Below are 17924 nucleotides of genomic sequence, written 5' to 3' on the forward strand. Positions count from 1 at the left end.
GATGGGTGATTGTATAAGTTTGATGAATAAATAAATCAGGAACTGTGAGTTGTGATTAGGGGCTATGCTATGTTTGAGTGCACGGGAAATATTTTTTTTAAAAAAATTACAAATTTAAAAATTATTTAATTTTGAGATTGAATCAAAATCATTTTAATTCTGGATTTATTTGCAAAACATATTATGTTAAGCCCAAAACTGATGCCTTTTGCACACATTTTGTAGGTTAGTGTGTAGGAGAAAAGCTCTGTTTGCATTACAAACTTGGAGAAATCATTCTGTTTGTACAAAAAGATATTGATAAAATTGAACGGGTCCAAAGACGGGCTACAAGAATGGTGGAAGGTCTTAAGCATAAAATGTATCAGGAAAGACTTAATGAACTCAATCTGTATAGTCTGGAGGACAGAAGGAAAAGTGAGGGAAATGATCGAAACATTTAAATATGTTAAAGGGTTAAATAAGGTTCAGGAGGGAAGTGTTTTTAATAGGAAAGTGAACACAAGAACAAGGGGACAAAATCAGAAGTTAGTTGGGGGAAAGATCAAAAGCAACATGAGAAAATATTATTTTACTGAAAGAATAGTAGATCCTTGGAACAAACTTCCAGCAGACGTGGTTGGTAAATCCACAGTAACTAAATTTAAACATGCCTGGGATAAACATATATCCATCCTAAGATAAAATACAGGAAATAGTATAAGGGCAGACTAGATGGACCATGATGTCTTTTTCTGCTGTCAATCTTCTATGTTTCTAAGTTTTCCTGACAAGTTTGCCAATAGCATTTGCTACCGGAATTTTTTTCGAGTTGTCTTCTAACCTTGCCATGCGAGGTCTGAGGCCTTAAAGGTGGCCCACCCTGCATAAGGAACCATGAAGTTCCAAGGCTTCTTTGCCAGGGAGGGCATGTGGTCGAAACACTACGTCCTCCGCCTCCTTCTTAGTTGTCCCTCTAGGCTTCGCCACTCACTTTCCTTAACCCTTGAGTGGAGACTCCAAAACTTCCCTCCTCTCTTCCTTTTTTAAAGGGCGCCTTCCAGCTGATATTTCTTCACTTAATACGGCTTATTGTTCTTCTCGCCAGCCTTTGCTATCCCTCTCCGGGTCCAGCCTAGAGGGAAACAAACAAACAAACAAACAAATAAAACAAAACAATAAAGGTAACAGAATCACAGAGTGATTACATGACCTGGAGGTCATATAGTCCAACACCCCACCCCCATCCCGCATTCCCTGGCAAAGGCAGTCATACCTGACTCATAACTCATAACTCATTACCTGACTCAGTAGTGTCAACCCCAAACCCTTAGACTATCCACGACTGACCTCTCCAGGTTCCTTAGAGGTCAGTAAGGGGCGTTCATAAGTGCACCAGTGTGCCTTCCATCCCCTGTCCAATTGTCTCTCCTTATCTCATTTATCTTTTCTTCCTTTCAAATATGTTCACCTATACTTTGCTTTACTTATATTATTACATATCTTTCTCTTCAATGTGTATTTTGTATTGGACAAAATAGATAGATAGATAGATAGATAGATAGATAGATAGATAGATAGATAGATAGATAGATAGATAGATAGATAGATAGATAGATAGATAAAATAAGCCATATGGAGGATGCTAAAGAAATACTTTTCATAGGTTGTAAGTTGAAACTATCACAATTGATTTAACTATCATTGAAATATGTGCAGGTGGAAGGACTGTGACTAGAAAAGAAACTGAAACAAATTCAGATACACACAGTGTTCCTCTGTCAAACGGAGAAGATTTTTATTGTTAGCACTGAGGGAGAAATATTTTATGCTTATCTTTCTCGTATGCAGGGATCTTCAATTTAGAACGAAATGTACATTTGTTTACACAGCTTCCTGCAGTTCCTTCACTGTTTGATTGCTCTTTCCATAATCCAAACATTTATTAAACTCAATGACTGACTGACTGAGGTTTTGTCGTGTTAAAAAAAAATCTTTGCTTTATTTTTGCTTTGTTCCTTCTAGCCAGCATTTTGGTATATGTTTTGTCTGGATGACTTTATCAATGTAGGTCTTTTTCTCCATCAACCACTATTGTCCATCCAACCTGCTTCCTTGGATGATGCTCTCTTCTTGCTTCAGCATTTTCCCAACCCAGTCCTCGGACAGCTGCCGCAGTGTCAGTTCACCAACAAAAATTGTACAATCCCAAGTACAGAGGTCTCTTTTGCTTGACAAACCTGCCCCTCAGAAAGATTGACCTTAAGATCTAATTGTTTGCAGGTGTTCTCACTAAACTAGAATAGTCCACATATAGTATCTAATTCTGAGGTATGACAGTAGAGAAAGAACATTTACAAGTTTAGAATAGAATAGAATAGAATTCTTTATTGGCCAATTGTGTGGATACACAAGTAATTTGTCATTGGTGCACATTCTCTAAGTGTACATAAAAGAAATGATACATTTGTCAAGAATTGTGATGTAAAACAATAATTGTCAGGGTACAAATAAGCAATCAGGAAACAATCAATGTTAATATAAATCATAAGGATACAAGCAACAAGTGGGAGGAGATGGGTGATAGGAAACATGAGAATACTAATAATGATAGTAATGAAGCCTTAGTAAATAGTTTAACAGTGTTGAACATATTATTTGTTTAGCAGAGTGATGGCTATTCTTGTGTCTAATTGTCTTGGTGTGCAGTGCTCTACAGTATTGTTTTGAGGGTAGAAGTTGAAACAATTCATGACCATGATGCAAGGGGTCAGTAAATAATTTCACGGCCCTCATTTTACTTGTGCAGTATACAGGTCCTCAATGGAAGGCAAGTTGGCAGTAATTGTATTTTCTACAGGTCTGATTATCCTCTGAAGTCTGTGTTTGTCTTGTTGGATTGCAGAACTGAACCAGATAGTTGTAGAGGTGTAGATGACAGACTCGGGATAAGCAAGACATTGAACCCTGGAAACAACTGCCAGAAGGAACACTTTAAAAGGAACTGGGCTTCTTTAGACTACAGCAAAGAAAGTTGAAAGCAAATGCAAGAATTCTCTTCAAATATTTCAAGTGTTATCATACTTCAGCAATAGACTTCATCTCTGTTAGGCCAAAGGACAGGACAAGGGATTCAAATGACTTAGATGAAAATTCAAGCTAAATGTGAAGAAGATGTAAAAGGTTGCTAGCTAATGCATCCCTAAGCGATGACTTCTTTTTCTAAAGGTTTAAGATGAAAAGAAAAGGCAATTGCTTATCTAGCAGTATCTAATACGACAATTTGAAGGAAGATTGCTTCTTCAGAAAAATGAACCACTTCATAAATATTTCAGATTCAGGTGCCATCTTTCTTTTTTGCGGTCAGATGATCTTTTGTGTTCATATTGGGCCTTAGGATGATAATGTAGCACTTGGGGAAGAAGATGCAGACCAGAAGACCAGCACTCGAGGCTAAGATGGAGAAGACCTGCACGGCCACCATGGACTTCCCCTTAGTGCTCTGATAGGCAGGAACAAAGGACACCCAAACGCTGCAGAAGACCAGCATGCTGAAGGTGATCAGCTTGGCTTCGTTGAAGGCCCCAGGCAGATTTCTGGCCAGGAAAGCCACCGTGAAGCAGATGGCAGCCAGGAAGCCCATGTAGCCCAGACCAACATAAAACATGGCAGCAGATCCTTCATTGCATTGCAGAGTGATCTCTCTGGGTTGGGACAGCATGTCAGAGTCAGGGAAAGGTGGAGAGATGCTGAACCAGATGGAGCAAATGATTACCTGGACAGCAGAACAAGAAAGGATAATGGAGTTGGCAAAACTCTTCCCAAGCCATCTGTTCATCCTCTTCCCTGGCTTTGTGGCCAGGAAAGCAAGTACCACTGTGATTGTTTTGGCCAGGATGGAAGAGACAGCCACTGAGAAGATGATGCTGAAGGCTGTTTGTCGGAGGAGGCAAGTGGCTTTGCTTGGCTGTCCAATGAAGAGAAAAGTGGACAAGAAGGAAAGCAAGAGGGAAGTGAGGATGATATAGGAAACATCCCGGTTATTGGCTTTGACTATTGGGGTCTCCAAATATTTAATAAAGATTCCTAAAATGAGTCCAGTGATTAAAGATAAGAATGAAGCAAAGGAAACCATAACAATGCCCAAAGGTTCTCTGTAATGAAAGAAGACTATAAACTTAGAGATACATCGATCTTGATCTTCATTTGGGTAGAGATTGTCTGGACATCTGATGCACTTCTCTGAATCTGCAAAGGATATGAATAGGAACTTATTCTCTTGGAATCCATATTTACTCCCAGCAATGCAGAATAGAGCTCCACATGGAAAAAGAGATGCCAGATGACTAAGCTAGCTTGAGAAAAAACTAAGGGGGCCTCAGACACAAACTGTTACCTATTTGATGCTGTTCATTCATCAGTCCCCAGGAAGATTAAGACCACTTCAAAGGCTCACCAGGGAGGCCATATTTAATTATTCTAGGCCAGTTAGAGCAAAGCTTTTTTTGCTCATATGCCAAAAGGTCATGCACTGTGCAATAGTGTGCATGCCCATACCCATAATGCAATGCCCTCCCCTCATGCATGCATGCACAACACCCCACATTGCTCCCACCCCCATGTACATAGGGCTCCCTGAAGGCTCCGGAGGCTGTGGATGGTGAAAAATGGATTCCAGCTTATTTTCAGCCTTCCCCAAGCTTCAAGAAAGCCTCCGGAGATTGTGGATGGCGAAAAGTGGCCCAATGGAAAGTTCAAAACAACCTTTTCCTGTGCTCTGAAGGGCTGAAAATCAGCTGGCTAGCCTGGAATAAACAAAGAAGCAGAGGCCAATTTTCACTTAGTCGCATGCTTATTCAGATCTGGACAAAGCTGGGTCCAAATTGAACCCAAAGATATTGAGAAAATTGAATGGGTCCAAAGACGGGCTACAAGAATGGTGGAAGGTCTTAAGCATAAAACGTATCAGGAAAAGACTTAAAAGCAACATGAGAAAGATCAAAAGCAACATGAGAAAATATTATTTTACTGAAAGAGTAGTAGATCCTTGGAACAAACTTCCAGCAGACTTAAATCCACAGTAACTGAATTTAAACATGCCTGGGATAAACATAGATCCATCTTAAGATAAAATACAAAAAAATAGTATAAGGGCAGACTAGATGGATCATGAGGTCTTTTTCTGCCATCAGTCTTCTATGTTTCTATGTTTCAAATGAGCCTATTCAGATTAGGTGATAATGAAACCACATATATATTATATCAGCTTGCTCACACTGAGGAAGCTACTTGGCCAAACAGTGAAAGGTTTCAAACTATCAAGAAAATAAGTCCAGTTGTCATGACTCAACTTCCAGACAGGTCTAGAAACATAGAAACATGATAGACGGAGAATCTTCATCAACAACTTCATACAGTGACTTCATCTCCATGCTCCATGTTCTCATAACGTTATACTTGGGGCTATCCAGGACCACACTTTCATACAACCATCAAGTGGGCACAGGAATGGGGATGCAGAGATGGATAATAGGACTGATTGAAACCCTACCCCTCTAGAGTTCCCACCTTCCTGAATGGAGATAGTCCCATCTGCACAACGAACACACTGGTAGCAGCAGACTGGATCTCCTTCTGGAACTAGCTTGACCCATCCAGGATAGCAACTCTCAACACACCTGGAAGTGGGCATGGACTAAATAGAAAAAAGAGATATTAATGAATGGGTCTTGGGATTCTGCATCTAAGAAAAGGTAAATAAACTTGGTTTAATTCAAAATAAGTATTTAACACTAATTTTCTTCAACAAGAATGATTGCTTATGGCTTCTTAATTAATCTCCTCCCTCCATTATCCTCCTTTGGGTTTCTCTTGGTTGATTTTTAAATTGCATGTTAGGGCAAGAACCAGCGTGGGTTTGTAGTTAAAGCATCTGCCTTTAAACCAGGAGACCATGAGATCCAAAATCCCTCCTTTAGCACAAATCCAGTTGTGTGACCTTAGGCCAGTCTCTCTCTCTCTCTCTCTTTCTCTCCCTCACTCCCTCCCTTTCTCTCTCTCTCTCTCTCAGCCTTAGAAAGAAGGCAATGGCAAGCCACTTTTAAAAGTCTTGCCAAGAAAACTGTAGGTACTTCTCCAGGGGTCAACACTGAGTCATGGGCACAAAACAGACAAACAAACCAAAACTTTAGCAAAACCTGTAAAAAGAGTCTCAAAAGGTTTTTAATGATCAATGCTATCAGAATATGAGAAATTATTTGTAAGGTTTGGAGAATAATTTAAAAAGAAGGAAAAGAAGGTAGGTAGGAAGGAAGGAAAAGAGGAGAGGAAGAGAAGAAAAAGAGGAGAGAAGAGGAGGAGAGTAGGGGAGGGGAGGGGAGGAGGAGAGGAGAGGAAGAGAAGAAAAAGAGGAGAGGAGGAGGGGAGGAGAGGAGGGGAGAGGGGGAGAGGAGGAGGCGAGGGGAGGAGGGGAGGAGAGGAGAGGAAAGGAGGAGAGGGGAGGGGAGGAGGGGAGGAGAGGGGGGGAGGGGAGAGGAGGAGGCGAGGGGAGACAAGGGGAAGAGATGAGGGGAGGAGAGGAGGGGAGAGGGGAGAGGAGGAGGGGAGGAGAGGGGAGGAGAGGAGAGGGGAGGAGTGGGGAGGAGAGGAGAGGAGAGGAGAAGAGGTCTATATGTGTCTCACAGATTGTAGTAAATAAGGAACACTATGACAACAGGACAAACATTAAAGGTGACCAAACGAATGATGATAATGCGATAACACACTGTAAGAATGAAAATAAAGGTTTTTAAGTGTTGGGTAGATTCTACCTTTTAGATTAAAGAAACCAGCAATCAAGAAATATACCACTGTTGGTAAGGTGGCAATGAAGGAATTGAAAAAGGTATTCAGATGCTGTATCTTACAATCCACTTCTCAAATGCTGCTGGCAATCATGGGATATGTGTGGAAGTAATGTTCTCACCTGGTTAAGCCATTTTGGCCAAACGATGGCATCCTCCTTGATAATCAACTTGGACTCCAAGGATCCCTGTCTCTCTATGCTTCCAAAGATGACTTGATTGACAGATTTATTGGGAAACTTCACCCAGTAGATAATGTCCAAGTCACCTCTCAGCTCTCCATTCTTACTCAAGTATACACTCTCTATGGAATTGTTGTAACATTGTGAATTTTGTAGAAAAGGATGTAGCTAGAATGACAAATTTTAGAAGCTATATTCCACCATTTTTTTTAATATCAGTGTAACTCTTGTCCTGCAGTGTGTTGCTCTGTGGCCAGTTAGCCATGCCAGGTTTTCCTAGACCCCACAAAGGACAGGTGGCACTTGGCAAAATGTGTCATGGTGAAGTCCAGAAGGTGCCAACAAGCCATTTCTTAAGGGAGCCAGAAGATTCAGCACAAGCCAGTGATAATTATGAGTGAAAATCATGTGTGTCTTCTTCCCATATACCCTAGTTTTTCTTTACAAACAACAAAGTCCTTGTTCTCTCTGAGCTTGGTTGTTTTCTTTCAGATGTTTCAGATGTTACCTAATTTGGATAATGAAATGTCTGCAAGAAAATAACCAAGCTCAGAGAGCAGCAAGAGTCTCTCATTTCCATGAGCTGTGGTGGTAAGGTAATTAGAGTGCAGTGCTGCAGGCTACTTCTGCTGACTGCCGGTTGCAAACCTCACTAGGCTCAAGATTGACTCATCCTTCCATCCCCTTCCAAGGTGGGTAAGATGAGGACCCAAATTGTTGTGAGCAATAGGCTGACACTTGGAGAGGGCTGGAAAGCACTGTGAAGTGATAAATAAGTCTAAGTGCTATTGGTATTTCAATCCTGAGCTACAAATACAGTAATACCTCGTCTTACGAACCTAATTGGTTCCGGGGGGAGGTTCGTAAGACGAAAAGTTTGTAAGACAAAACATTGTTTCCCATAGTAAACAATGTAAAATCAATTAATCCGTGCAATGAAAAAAAACGCAAAAAAACGCCAGCGCCCAGCTGTCACCTTTTGAAACAGCCGGTGGGGGACTTCTCAGCGTCCTCCCAAACGCCGAACGCCAAACCCGAACTTCTGGGTTTGGCGTTCGGGAGGCCACCGAGAAGCCCCCCGGCTGTTTCAAAAGGTGACAGCCGAGCGGCGGGGCTTCTCGGCGGCCTCCCGAACACTGAACTTTTGCCGAACTTCCGGGTTCGGGGTTTGGGAGGCCGCTGAGAAGCCCTGCCGCCCGGCTGTCACCTTTTAAAACAGCCGGGGGGGCTTCTCGGAGGCCTCCCGAGTGCCAAACCCGGAAGTTCGGGTTTGGCGTTCGGGTTCAGGAGGCCACTGAGAAGCCCCTCGGCTGTTTTAAAAGGTGACAGCCAGGCGGCGGGGCTTCTCAGCGGCCTCCTGAACCTGAACTTTTGCTGAACTTCTGGGTTCGGGGTTCACGAGGCCGCCGAGAAGCCCCACCGCCCGGCTGTCACCTTTTAAAACAGCTGGGGGGCTTCTCGGCGGCCTCCTGAACGCTGAACCCGGAAGTTCAGGTTTGGCATTCGGGTTCAGGAGGACGCTGAGAAGCCCCTCGGCTGTTTTAAAATACGACAGCCAAGCGGCAGGGCTTTTCAGCCGCCTCCCGAACCCGAACTTTTGCCGAACTTCTGGGTTCGGAAGTTCGGGTTTGGTGTTCGGGTTCAGGGGCTTCTCGGCGGTGGCAGGTTCGTAAGAAGAAAAAAGTTCCTAAGAAGAGGCAAAAAAATTCTGAACCCTGGGTTCGTATCTCGGGTTGTTCGTAAGACGAGGGGTTCGTATCATGAGGTACCACTGTATTCTCCATTATTGCAAACCACAAAGCATTTGACCTTCAATTATTTGCAAAGTGACAATTACATTAGACAAAGGAAATCAAAGATGGAAACAAAATACCTGCCAAGGTTGGAGCCTCTGAATTCCCAACTCTTTTCCACTTTTCCTTCTCCTCTCATTGGATTTGGAGGTATAGACAGTGTTTAAGACCCGGGCAACAGTCCAGATGGTGTTGTAGAGGCGATAACCATTGAGGGAAAGCACCCTTTCAATCTTCTCCTGGGGCAAAGACCTCAGCTTCTGTCTCTCCCGGCATCTCATCCAGCCCTTCACAGACAAGACGTGTTTTGAATATGAACACCAAAATGCACGATAAACATACTGTTCCATTGAAGCAGAAAAGAGAACCATATCATCATATTTAATCTTCTTTTTGGTCTGGAGGGAGAAGGAAAAAAAGCCATAGGTGTATTGGAAAGACAGAGAAGAATACCTCAAGTCAAGGATGATATTCCTCATTGCTGTAATGATCCAGACTTTCCCTTGTTCTGGCTTTATTTCCTCCTCAAAGGCATGCTCTATAAGACACATTCTAATGAAGTCAGACTGTGTCTCCACCAACAAAATATAGACATTGATTTGCTTCCATTTGAGAAAGATTTCAGAAGGGATATCCACTTCGTTCCGATTTATTTCTGAGATGGTTACTGAGAAAAGGACACAAACACCATTTGTTTCCAGGAGTGGTGTCAAAGTTTTCATGAACACCTCTCCTTTGTCTGTGTCTGGAGCAACGAGGCCAATGGAGGTCCACCTAAAATAAAGGACGAGTTTGACCATCCCTAAATATTGGATTCCCTCTTCAGGCACCATCCGGTAAAAAAATGGGAACATATCTTTATTGCTCAACACTTGAGAAACAAAAGCATAAGATGCCTGGAATGAAAAGAAGGGATTGGATGAAAAGAAGGGATTGCAGATGAGTTGTGTTAAAACTATAATAATACTCTGGGGCAGTGGTGAAATCTACTTACCTTCTGTACTAATTCAGAAGGGTGCACTCTGCATGTGCACACCGCAACAACAATGTTGTTGTTGTTGTTGTTGTTGTTATTTTATTTTATTTTTTATTTTTTTTTATTTTTTTTATTTTTTATTTTATTTATTTTATTTTATTTTATTTATTTTATTTTATTTTATTTTATTATTATTTTACTTTATTTTATTTTATTTTTTATTTTATTTTATTTTATTTTATTTTATTTTATTTTATTTTATTTTATTTTATTTTATTTTATTTTATTTTATTTTATTTTCCACCTAACTCCCAAAGGATTCCGGGCAGCTTAACAACAGAATAATATATTACAAACATCTTAAGCATTAAAACAATTTAAAACTTATGCATATCATTCCATGGCCGGATCTCGCCAATTACAACTGCGAGATCAACAGCCCCAGGCCTGCTGGAAAAGCCAGATCTTAACTGCTTTTCAGAAGGCCAATAGGGTGGTAGCAGACCTGACCTCCAGATGTAACTAATTCCAGAGATCCGGAGCAGCCACAGAGAAGGCCCTCTCGCACGGGCCCTGCACCCAACACTGTTTAGCCGACGGGACCTGAAAGAGACCAACTTTATGGATCTTACTGGTCACTAGGAGTTGTGTTGCAGAAGGTGGTTTCGAAGATAACCAGGCTTTGTACATACACAGAGAGTTAAAAACAAGAAGTTTGTGATGTCCGATGGGTGGAGTCACACACTGCCAGTCCCACCATACCAGTTCTCTGAACCAATAAGGCTGCCATTATCAGTACGCCCGAACTGGGGCATACTAGTAGGATTTCACCATTGCTCTGGGTACATAGGTTCATAAAAATGACAAACTTACAAGCAGTCTTAAACTTCCAACCTTAATGGATCCTTGTAACTTTCTAACTGTACGCTATTACATTGTTTGCTATGCATTGAGTTTTCAGGTGGCATTTAAAAGGGAGATATCAGTAGTTTTTAGTTTTTCCAACTTTACCTGTGGGATTTTGTAGATGCCTAAGAGGGTCGAAATCTGGATGGAGATGTCAGAGTCTGTCTCATCAAGAACAACCAGCAGGTTCTCCTCGCCTCCACACATATAATTTGGAATATTGGCTTGTCCAAAAGAAAGAAGGTCTAGTAAGGCTTCAGAAGTCATTTCTTCACTGCAATAACTATCATGGAGGTTGTAGCCCAAAGTGATATTCGATAAGATACTTGGACTCTGGTTGATCTCTTGGATGGTGAACAAGAAGGAAAGGAGATGCCATATATCTCTTGCTTCTACCCTGCAAAAATAAATAGGCTCACACTGTCATCCTCCATTTAGCTTCTGTGTCATAATATATTCTCTGCTTCTGGGAGTTTCTGTTGAAATCTATGGCAGACTAGACAGTTTTGAAGGAAGGGGGCTGTCATTCCAATGAGGATGGGAGCTCTGAGTATAATACTAACCCCTGAAATCTCTCCAAACAAAGGAGAGACCAGAAGATAACCCACTTGTACATTACGCACCTGCTCCCTATAAATAAATGTCAGGAATAAATGGATATTGAGTCCAGAAGGAGATGGGCAGCTTATAAATGTAAATAAAAACAAACAAACAAACTGCATAGATCCCCTCCCCCCCATCCCAGATGAATACCAGTGAAAGGTTTTCAACCTTTTGAATGGGATTTTATCATTCAAAGTTTGGGAAGATATGAGTCTTCGGAGAGGGGCGGCATACAAATCTAATAAATAATAATAATAATAATAATAATAATAATTATTATTATTATTATTATTATTATTATTATTATTATTATTATTATTTTGGAGATAATTTTACAAAATGGACAAAGATGATTTATGCTTTACAGAAAGCACAAATTATTGTTAATGGAGATCTAACAGTACTAAAGAATAGAATAGAATAGAATAGAATAGAATAGCAGACTTGGAAGGGACCTTGTAGGTCTTCTAGTCCAACTCTCTGCTTAGGTAGGAAACCCCACACCACTTCAGACAAAAAGACTGAAAAAGACAAGTCTGCCCTCTGTCCCCTTTTCTGTTTATTATAGTTCATGTCATACTGAATAGGGACATAAAACAAGGATTGTGGGAATATAGAATTAAAAAGGGACTTACTGTACAATTTAAGAGCGTTTGCAGATGATTTGGGGCTGGTTTTGGACCTTAGAATTTGGGTGACAGAATGTAAATTCTTAATCCTGTCAGTTTCATGTTGGGGAAGCCATGGGCGAAGGTGTTCTTTATTAAGAAGAAAGAATATTTTAATCTGGGGAGGGCTCTTCATACACATTTCAGTCCAATCCCCTCTGCTTTCAGTTCTTCCATTAACTCTTTCTTTCCTGAATGTTTAAGCACTCCTTAGATAGTTTGATTAAAGCTAAAAAGAGAAGGGAGTTTGTACTTCAAACTATTCTCATAACCATAATGAGCCATGTTTCAGATTAGGGGGATATAGGGATGAAGTTGTCATGGAGATTATTTAGCAATCTTAGAAACAGGGAAGTTATGTTCAGATAGTTACAAAGGAAGCTGTGATGCAAACAGAGGAGTTGGGGAAAGCATGAACTCATTGGACTTCCTGCCCCCCAAATTTGTCACTTCCAGGAAATAAGAACATTGAGAAACTTACAAACAGAACTCAAATACAGGCTACAAAACAGTTGTGGATCTTTAATCATGCCTTCAGATATGTGCTATGTTATGGACATGGTGTTCTAATTCAGAATTCAGGAACAACACTAATGCTGCTGTAGTACATTGAAAACCTCTAAATAAATAGATCATCAAAGCCTTTCCCAGAGATTTAAGAAGCATCCATTAGTGCAGGGAGTTCCTAGGAGAAGTTGGGATAACTGATGTCGATGAAATCAGGAGCGTATGAGCTAGAAGCAATTCCCCCCCCACCTTTGGACTCACTGAAAGTACTCTTGGGTAGAGGGAGACACATTGAAATGGTAAAATGGACGCATAACCATATTCTCAGAAGCAATCCCACCAAGGATATAGTCTGCTGACATGAAATCATGCACTCGCTGTGTTATAATCCCTTCCAAAGTCAAGGAGCATTTGGTCTTCCACATCCCAGAGGTTATCCGTAGAAGTAGCAGAAGCAGGGGAAACGCTAGAAACATTTCTGGTGAGGATTAGACAAATTTCCTGTGCTTCACAAGTGATTAGGACCATAAGGAGAAGCTCTTCAAGTTAACTTGAGTCTTTGATTCCTTTCCAAAGAGCATAGGAATGGAGAAATCCTACATCTTCTTTCCCCAAGTTAGACCTTGGTCAAAGTCCAGTCTCAGTAGACAAGAGGCATTTAGGAGTTAGTCTATGCAGTCTTGGATGGAAAATATCACCTGCTCTAGTTGTTACTCAATTTAAAGACATTCTTGGCAAAGGTCCCTGGAGTTGTTTTTAAAGAAGGGAAAATGACGATGATTTTGATAATTATAAAGCAAAGAACACCAGTCCTGGCAACAGGCTCAATTCTCTCTGTGACCGCAATGCAGGACCAGAGAAAACATGTTGACCAAAGGGTCCAGCTGCATTTCCTCCCCCTGGGATGATTCACTGCCCAAACGTAGATAAAACTTTTTAATGTAGAAAAATTCATGATATCTTTTAGAAGTTTTTTTTCTCAACTTTGGCAACTGTAAGGATAGATGGATAGATGGATGGGTGGATGGATGGATGCAGGGTTCATTGATGATAGATAGATGATGATGATGATGAGAGAAAGAGAGAGAGAGAGAAAAAGAAGGATGGACTGACAGACAGATACAGACAGATGATGGATGGAAGGATCACAGATATTAGATAGGTGATAAATAGATGGATAGAAGGATGGACAGACAGGCAGAAAGACAGATGATGGATGCTAGATAGATGAACAGAGAGGGAGAGGTAGGTAGGTAGATAGGTAGGTAGATAGTTAATTACTTAGATAGATAGATAGATAGATAGATAGATAGATAGATAGATGATAGATAGATAGATAGATAGATAGATAGACAGAAAGACAGACAGACAGACAGACAGCTAGCCACTCCACAACTGTTTTCCATACTCCTTGCCTAGTTTGCAACACAGACGTTCTATTTTCTCTCAACTGCTAAGAGCTGCTCCCAATATTGGGGAGAAACAGGAAAATCACCAGCATGGGGTGGGAGCACCAAGGTGGGGATGAAGGAAGCCAAAGGAAACTAAGAAAGAGAAAAAAATTGGATGTGGATTAATATTTTATAGGAAGAATTCTCCCCCCTTTTAAAATAAGAAAGCCCCCATATTAGCAAAGAAATGCCTCCCAACTTCCAACCATTTAATGCAGTAAATGGATCAATGTGTAAAATTAATATTTGGCCGGTGAAGGTACGAAACAGCAAGGCGTCCTTTCATATATATACATTTACTCTTGTATTGACATAGATATTCCAGCTGAGTCATTCTCAATCAGATAGAAGAAGCATTGAAAATTATGAAAAGTCAACAGGGGATCTCCACATTTCTCTGAATTCCCAGAATTTCCCAGTCAACATGGGAAGCATGAAACTGTTATGATACTGTTACTTAAGGTAGACATTTTTACAAATTCAATACCACATTCTTTAGAATCTCTTGTAATGAAAATTAACTTTTCCTTTCCTTCTTACTTTTCCTTTCCACCCCATCCTGTCCCATCCCATCTGATCCCATCCCCTTATGGTCTCTTACAATATTGTTTTCCCACCAGCACTCAAATCTTCAGATCTTTTCTTATATTTTTACCTGTAATAATAATAATAACAACAACAGAGTTGGAGGAGACCTTGGAGGTCTTCTAGTCCAACCCTCTGCTTAGGCAAGAAATCATACACTGCTTCAGACAACTGGTTATCCAACATCATCTTAAAAACCTCCAGTGTTGGAATATATCCCTTTATTGTTTTTCTCTGATTTGTCTTGGCTGAAATAAATTAAATGATTTGTACAGATTATCCCACCCATTTTCTTGCCCTAACCTAATTTCTGAAACTGCACAATTCACTATTAATTAATAGTAGAGAATTCTGGAATTGTTCAGTTAAAAAATTGGCCGGGGGATGAAATTAGGGTTTAGTTACATAAATAAGCCATATGGAGGATGCTGAGGAAATACTTTTCATAGGTTGTAAGTTGAAACTATCACAATTGATTTAACTATCATTAAAAAAAATGTGCAGGTGGAAGAACTGTGACTAGAAAAGAAACTGAAACAAACTCAGATACACACAGTGTTCTTCTATCAAACCAAACAGATTTTTATTGTTAGCACTGAAGGAGAAATATTTTATGCTTATCTTTCTCGAATGCAGGGATCTTTAATTTACAACCAAATGTACATTTGTTTACACAGCTTCCTGCAATTCCTTCACTGTTTGATTGCTCTTTCCATAATCCAAACATTTATTAAATTCAATGACTGACTGACTGACTGACTGACTGAGGTTTGTTATGTTAAAAAAAAAGCCTTGCTTTATTTTAGCTTTGTTCCTTCTAGCCTGCATGTTGATCATGCTTTGTCTGGATGACTTTACCAATGTAGGTCTTTTTCTCCATCAACTGCTATTGTCCATCCAACCTGTTTCCTTGGACGATGTTCTCTTCTTGCTTCAGCATTTTCCCATGCCAGTCCTCCGACAGCTGCCGCAGTGTCAGTTCACCAACAAAAATTGTACAATCCCAAGTACAGAGGTCTCTTTTGCTTGACAAACCTGCCCCTCAGAAACCTTGACCATAAGATCGAATTGTTTGCAGGTGTTCTCATTAAACTAGAATATTCCACATATAGTATCTAATTCTGAGGTATGACAGTACAGAAAGAACAATTACAAGTTTAGAATAGAATGGAATGGAATGGAATGGAATAGAATAGAATTCTTTATTGGCCGATTTTGTGGATACACAAGTAATTTGTCATTGGTGCGTATTCTCTCAGTGTACATAAAAGAAAACATACATTTATCAAGAATCATGACGTGAAACAATAATTGTCATGGTACAAATAAGCAATCAGGAAACATCAATATTAATATAAATCATAAGGATACAAGCAACAAGTGGGAGGAGATGGGTGATAGGAACAATGAGAATACTAATGATAATAGTAATGAAGCCTTAGTAAATCATTTAACAGTGTTGAACATATTATTTGTTTAGCAGAGTGATGGCGTTCGGGGAAAAACTATTCCTGTGTCTAGTTGTCTTGGTGTGCAGTGTTCTATGGTATCGTTTTGAGGGTAGAAGTTGAAACAATTCATGGCCAGAATGTGAGGGGTCATTAAATATTTTCACGGCCCTCTTTTTTACTTGTGCAGTATACAGGTCCTCAATGGAAGGCAAGTTGGCAGTAATTGTATTTTCTACAGGTCTGATTATCCTCTGAAGTTTGTGTTTGTCTTGTTGGGTTGCAGAACTGAACCAGATAGTTATAGAGGTGTGGATGAGAGACTCAGGATAAGCAAGACATTGAAGCCCTGGAAACAACTGCCAGAAGGAACAATTGAAGGAAATGGGCTTGTTTAGACTACAACAAAGAGAGTTGAAAGCAAATGCAAGAATTCTCTTCAAATATTCAAGTGTTATCACATTTTAGCAATAGACTTCATCTCTGTTAGGCCAAAGGACAGGACAAGGGATTCAAATGACATAGATGAAAATTCAAGCTAAATGTGAAGAAGATGTAAAAGGTTACTGGCTAATGCATCCCTGATGACTTCTTTTTCTAAAGGTTTAAGATGAAAAGAAAAGGCAATTGCTTAGTTAGCAGTATCTAATATGACAATTTGAAGGAAGATTGCTTCTTCAGAAAAATGAATATTTCATAAATATTTCAGATTCAGGTGCCATGTTTCTTTTTTGCGGTCAGATGATCTTTTGTGTTTAGATCGGGCCTTAGGATGATAATGTAGCACTTGGGGAAGAAGATGCAGACCAGAAGACCAGCACTCGAGGCTAAGATGGAAAAAACCTGCACGGCCACCATGGACTTTCCCTTAGTGCTCTGATAGGCAGGCACAAAGGACACCCAAATGCTGCAGAAGACCAGCATGCTGAAGGTGATCAGCTTGGCTTCGTTGAAGGCCCCAGGCAGATTTCTGGCCAGGAAAGCCACCGTGAAGCAGATGGCAGCCAGGAAGCCCATGTAGCCCAGAGCAACATAAAACATGGCAACAGATCCTTCATTGCATTGCAGAGTGATCTCTCTGGGTTGGGACAGCATGTCAGAGTCAGGGAAAGGTGGAGAGACGCTGAGCCAAATGGAGCAAATGATTACCTGGACAGCAGAACAAGAAAGGATAATGGAGTTGGCAAAACTCTTCCCAAGCCATCTGTTCACCCTCTTCCCTGGCTTTGTGGCCAGGAAAGCAAGTACCACCGTGATTGTTTTGGCCAGGATGGAAGAGACAGCCACTGAGAAGATGATGCTGAAGGCTGTTTGTCGGAGGAGGCAAGTGGCTTTGCTTGGCTGTCCAATGAAGAGAAAAGTGGACAAGAAGGAAAGCAAGAGGGAATTGAGGATGATATAGGAAACATCCCGGTTATTGGCTTTGACTATTGGGGTCTCCAAATATTTAATAAAGATTCCTAAAATGAGTTCGGTGATTAAAGATAAGAATGAAGCAAAGGAAACCATAACGATGCCCAAAGATTCTCTGTAATGAAAGAAGACTATAAACTTAGAGATACATCGATCTTGATCTTCATTTGGATAGAGATTGTCTGGACATCTGATGCACTTCTCTGAATCTGCAAAGGATAAGAATAGGAACTTATTCTCTTGGAATCCATATTTACTCCCAGCAATGCAGAATAGAGCTCCACATGGAAAAAGAGATGCCAGATGACTTATCTAGCTTGAGAAAAAACTAAGGGGGCCTCAGGCACAACCTGTTCCCCATTATGTGCTGTTCATTCATCAGTCCCCAGGAAGATTAAGACCACTTCACAGGTTCACCAGAGAGGCCATATTTAATTATTCTAGCCTAGTGAGAGCAAACCTTTTTTTGCTCAGATGCAAAAAGGTCGTGTACATGTGCAATAGTGTGCATGCCCATAGCCATAATGCAATGCCCTCCCCCCATGCATGAATGCATAACCTCCCATTGCTC

At 40.6% G+C, this 17924-nt stretch overlaps 2 protein-coding genes across 2 annotated transcripts; both read right to left on the bottom strand.

Moving 5' to 3' along the window:
- Nucleotides 1-3316: 3316 nt before the first annotated feature.
- Nucleotides 3317-11294, bottom strand: LOC139159134 (vomeronasal type-2 receptor 26-like). Its single transcript, XM_070736491.1, has 5 exons — nt 11287-11294; nt 10784-11075; nt 8877-9083; nt 5548-5674; nt 3317-4227 (listed from the first exon to the last, which is right to left on the bottom strand). The coding sequence occupies exons 1-5, from the start codon at nt 11292-11294 to the stop codon at nt 3317-3319; spliced, it is 1545 nt and encodes a 514-aa protein (XP_070592592.1).
- Nucleotides 11295-16651: 5357 nt separating this feature from the next.
- LOC139159136 (vomeronasal type-2 receptor 26-like) lies at nt 16652-17449 on the bottom strand. Its single transcript, XM_070736492.1, has one exon. It carries the CDS (start codon nt 17447-17449, stop codon nt 16652-16654), a length of 798 nt encoding a protein of 265 aa, XP_070592593.1.
- Nucleotides 17450-17924: the final 475 nt, after the last annotated feature.

Source organism: Erythrolamprus reginae, chromosome 2 (assembly GCF_031021105.1).
Source record: "Erythrolamprus reginae isolate rEryReg1 chromosome 2, rEryReg1.hap1, whole genome shotgun sequence".
In the NCBI taxonomy this organism is placed as follows: Eukaryota; Metazoa; Chordata; class Lepidosauria; order Squamata; family Dipsadidae; genus Erythrolamprus; species Erythrolamprus reginae.